We start from the raw sequence: 5,000 nt of genomic DNA, 5'->3' as shown, positions 1-5,000 counted from the left end.
AATAAAACATTGTATATGATGTAATAAATGTTTCTCTGTTTATGGTAACCTATCTCACAAAGAAAAAAATCTTCCTTATTTGACATTTTAGCAAAATAAATTGACTGGTTATTTAGTTAATTGGTTAATAAATGAATAAATTATTGTATAAAATAATATTTTTTCATAAATTCACATCAGCAATAGCAAGCTAAATTACAAAAATATATATTTATGTTAATATAAATCCTTTCACTACCGACAGCTATGAACGACGACAATAATACTGCTTTAACAGTTATCGAAGCAAACAAGCGACCAAACTTCAAAAAACGTAAAATAAACCGTTAATTTATCGATTAATTAATCGTTCGATATTAATCGATTCGGTAATACCGAAATTACCGACGGTCGATTCAAGCCATTCCGTATCCGCTTCGAATTTTGCTGGTCAGAATCGAGGCAAGTATCAAAGAGATAAGCTAGAGAGAAAACATAATTAACATATTTGTTTTTATATCTTCATAATAATAACAATTACTGTTATACTCTATTTATATATATATATTTATTTATTTATTTATATATGTATATATATATATATATATATATATATATATATATATATTGTTACTTCAAAATTTTGAAACATATATTAAAATATATTATTAAACATAAATTCAAATATATTATTAAATAATATTAAAATACTAACTACAGAAAGAGCTATGATGCCAAAGACAATTGCTATTAAATAAAAAGCCCATGGGACGACTTTAGCCATTGACTGATCGACAAATGGCTTACATGGCTGTTTGAAAATAGCATAAAACATAAATTTTCCCACAAATCCGTTATAAAGAAACATACTATGTGTATACTAAACTATGATAACAACGCATCTCTTCACATTACAAGACAACGTAGTTGGTTTTTCCGTTATAATTTATGGTTAAAACAGGAAAGGATATTTTAAATGGAAGTATGGAGCGTGTGTTCTATCACATAAGCAGTAAGAATAAATAATAATTGAACATTGTAGAGAACAAACTTTGCTGAAAAGCGTAGAATCCAAATGTTGGCACGTTCTAACACTAGATCCACAGCATGACTTCGGCAAATAATTATTTTTTCTAGTAAACTCAGGCGATAATTCATCTATCCAGAAGTCTTCAAAGCTTTCGTATCCGCAACATAGATACTTGAAGTTAAAGTTATAACTTATAACAGCGATGGTGTGATAGATACTATAACATTGATGATAGCACAATTGCATCATACTATGATATCATTGGTAATAAAGACTGTGGCGATATAGGGATAGATATCATAAAGATTATGATGATACCGCTATATCGTTATATTGATGTTAACAAATATTATGATATCAGGATATCAACAAATTAGCCAACCTTCTTTTGAAAATCATCGATTGTTTTCTTCGTGCCTGGATCTTTATAATTTTTAATCATTTGCGGGAAACTTGCCTGCACCACTATGGATGACAACTGTAATAAGTTAAAATTTCATGGTTCTACAATTTTACGATTTTATAAGTTCATGATTTATGATTTCATAATCTTATTATATTAAATTACTACAGTACTACTACTACAACTACTGCTATTGCTACTGCTGCTGCTACTACCACTACTACTACTTGCTGCTAATACTACTACTTGTCGAAAATAAAAGTAGAAGAGATGAGATTGATTAAATAGATTTTGTCATTTTAAAATGTCTTAAATCTAAGAATTTAAGCTTGAATTTGTATTAGTTGTAGTACCAGTAGTAGTAGCAGCAGCAGCAGTAGTAGCAGCAGCAGCAGCAGTAGTAGAAGTAGTAATAGTAGTACTAGTAGTAAGTAGTAAATATTAGTAGTAGTTGTTGTTGTAGTAGTAGTAGTAGTAAATCATAAATCAAAATTATATATTTTTTGCAAAAAAGTCAAATTATTGAGAAAGTTATTGAATTCATTTAATACCACATGTTCCATGACATTTTGGTATTTACTTACAACGCCCTGTTTTTATCTTTCAAGTTAGCTCGTTTGTGGCAATAAATACGTACAAATTTTATTCAAACAAATTAAACATTTAGATCAAAAATTTAAATTAAATTTATTAAGATGTAAAAATAACCGTTAATAGCACTATTATATATTTATTCACTGATTTGAAAGCTTTAACAACATCGGCATTGATAAAACAGTGCAACGAAAATGTTTAAAGTATGTCTAAGTGTCTTAATTTTAGACCGCTCAGATACAAAACCAGAAAGTTTCCAAAAAATTCCTAAACTGCGTGTGTGTATCAGTATGAGCATATATGTTCAAGTGTGTAGGTAGGTAGTTCAAGTATTATTCAAACGTGTGTGTGTTAACGCGACCATGTTTGTAAGAATGTTTTGTTATTTGCCTGTTTGCCAGAGAGGATATTTGTGCGATCGAACCCGGATACTTCATAACCGGAACTGACGCCTATAATAGTTAGGCTACCATAGCGCCAGAAAATAAAATTAATTGAAACTTTATGTTCAGTTGTTCATTTAGCATTGAAATTGAAGTGTCATTAAGCTAACCACGCTGCCGAAAAACAAGGTGGCTACTATGAAGATGATGCAGATCACTAAGGTACAGGCCAAAACTATGCAGTACTGAGTGGATGGATGGATGGATGGATGGATGGAGGGATGGGTGGATGGATGGATGGATGGATGGATGGATGGATGGATGGATGGATGGATGGATGGATGGATGGATGGATGGATGGATGGATGGATGGATGGATGGAAGGATGGATGGATGGATGGATGGATGGATGGATGGATGGATGGATGGATGGATGGATGGATGGATGGATGGATGGATGGATGGATGGATGGATGGATGGATGGATGGTTGGACGAAACAATATAATTTCAAATAATTGTTAACCTTGCAAAAATCTAAAAAAAAACTCATATTACAATCTACAGAATTTTCTTTTTAATACAAAAAATGCAATTTGTTATTAGAAAAATTATCATGGAAAACGATAGATGGCGAACAATGATGAGTAGGCATGAATTCTTCATAATGGCCCCAAGAAGTCCAAAAATTGCAACCGCAACGATGATTGCACTTGTGACTATGTTGCCAACTGAACGGTTGTTTACATCAGGTCCAGTGTAATTTACGATGGCGCCAATGAGCCCCATTATACCCAAAATCTGTAACAGATGGATGGATGGATGGATGGTTTTATGGATGGATGGACGGACGGACGGACGGACGGATGGATAGATGAATGAATGGTTAATTTTAGCTAAAAGTAAATCACAAAGGTTCAAAGAAGGTTTGATTTTTTTTGAAAATTTTGTAACATCCTTCTCAATAAGGCTAGAACCCTCTATTATAAAACCTTTCTGTACACCGAACAAAAATGCGATGAGTCATACATTTTTAGAAAAGAATATTTTCCGCGGCTTAATTTTAAACTTATAATTTGTTGGAATATTTTCCATTGCAACCTCCAAAATTATCTCAGATATAATTAAAACTCAACCTGGGAAGAATAAAAACTGCAAGGAAAAATATGAAGACCCATAAACGAATGTATGACATTGAGGAGATGATTGGTGTTCAAAGTTAGAAAAACTCGATAAAAGTCACTCTTACGAAGAAATTACTTATGGAAGCATTTAGAAAAATAAAAACCACCTATTCAACTTCATTTTAAATACAAATTACTCGTCACCACATCTTGTTGTTGAGTTACTCATAAAACATTTTAAGCGAAAAACATTTTAATGATGTACAGTAAACGGTAAATGTTGTCATGTTGTTTCTCTTGCTCACCATGAGTAGGATGCAGAGTATGGAAACACTGATCTGGAGGCACTTCACTGACGCTGACATCTTTCCACTGTTTCAAATTATGGAAAGTTAACTGGCGTAGTCATGGTAAAAGTATTATTATTATTATTTGTAGTAGTAGCAGTGGTAGATAGTAGTAGTAGTAGTAGTCGTAGCAGCAGCAGCAGCAGTAGTAGTAGTAGTAGTATTAGTAGTAGTAGTAGTAGTAGTAGTAGTAGTAGTAGTAGTAGTAGTAGTAGTAGTAGTAGTAGTAGTAGTAAAAATAGTAGAAGTAGTTGTTGTAGTAGTAGTAGTAGTAGTAGTAGTAGTAGTAGAAAAAAAAGTAGTAATAGTAGTAGCAATAGTAGTAGTAGTAGTAAGTAGTAGTAGTAGCAGCAGTAGTAGTAGAAGTAGTTGTAGTAGGCTTTTCGGTATAGTTTGGATTTATTTTAGTTTGTTTTATCAAAAAAAAATTATAAAATAAACATCGTTGTAAATGGGTGAGAATAAGAATCTGAATAAGAATGTTAAAAATTGAAAAATACAACCGAAAATTTCTTTTTTAACAATTGATAAAATAGACTAACATTTAAATCTTTAGAAACCTCTTGAAAAAATAATTTTAACACAATATTTAAAACGAATTCGTTTCAAAATAACAATTGCACTATACTTCGATATAAACTGAAAAAACAGATATTCGATATATAGCAGTAGCTACAAGCTATCTCGCTTAAGAAGAACTACGTGCAAAACAACTTTTGCTAAGATTATACCGTATGTATATATAAGTGTGTGTGTGTTTGTTTGTGTATGTGTGAATTTGTTTATGCATGTATGTATGCGTGTGTGTGTGTGAGTATTTAAATATTTATACAAATATATATCTAATATATGTTACATGGAATATTGGTAAATATTCATCGTTTATTCAGCTAGTTCGTGTGCGCGCCTATATTTACATTCTTATATAGGCATTGAAGCTTGTATGTGCATTCACTTTGGGAAAAATGTTTATTCATGGGTGTTATATTTTATAAAGTAGTGTTTTATTTAACAAAAATAACTAGGCTGTTATATATATATATATATATATATATATATATATATATATATATATATATATATATGTGTGTGTGTGTGTGTGTGTGTGTGTGTGTGTGTGTGTGTGTGTGTGTGTGTGTGT

General features: G+C 31.3%; 1 protein-coding gene across 1 annotated transcript in view; it reads right to left on the bottom strand.

The window, feature by feature from the left end:
* Nucleotides 1-395: 395 nt before the first annotated feature.
* Nucleotides 396-5,000, bottom strand: part of HELRODRAFT_189291 (hypothetical protein) — a gene marked incomplete at its 3' end in the record, with an annotated part of 9,600 nt that continues 4,995 nt past the window's right edge. Inside the window, exons 8-14 of the mRNA XM_009027462.1 lie at nucleotides 3,818-3,908; nucleotides 3,028-3,119; nucleotides 2,560-2,634; nucleotides 1,392-1,487; nucleotides 1,031-1,180; nucleotides 695-790; nucleotides 396-461 (exon numbers count right to left, since the gene is read on the bottom strand). Of these exons, the coding sequence (XP_009025710.1) occupies nucleotides 396-461; nucleotides 695-790; nucleotides 1,031-1,180; nucleotides 1,392-1,487; nucleotides 2,560-2,634; nucleotides 3,028-3,119; nucleotides 3,818-3,908 (666 nt within the window). The remainder of the gene's footprint in view (nucleotides 462-694; nucleotides 791-1,030; nucleotides 1,181-1,391; nucleotides 1,488-2,559; nucleotides 2,635-3,027; nucleotides 3,120-3,817; nucleotides 3,909-5,000) is intronic.

This window comes from Helobdella robusta (assembly GCF_000326865.2).
Source record: "Helobdella robusta unplaced genomic scaffold HELROscaffold_5, whole genome shotgun sequence".
Classification (NCBI taxonomy): domain Eukaryota; kingdom Metazoa; phylum Annelida; class Clitellata; order Rhynchobdellida; family Glossiphoniidae; genus Helobdella; species Helobdella robusta.
Note: the sequence above shows the minus strand (reverse complement) of the source record. Positions and strands in the feature narration are given on the sequence as shown.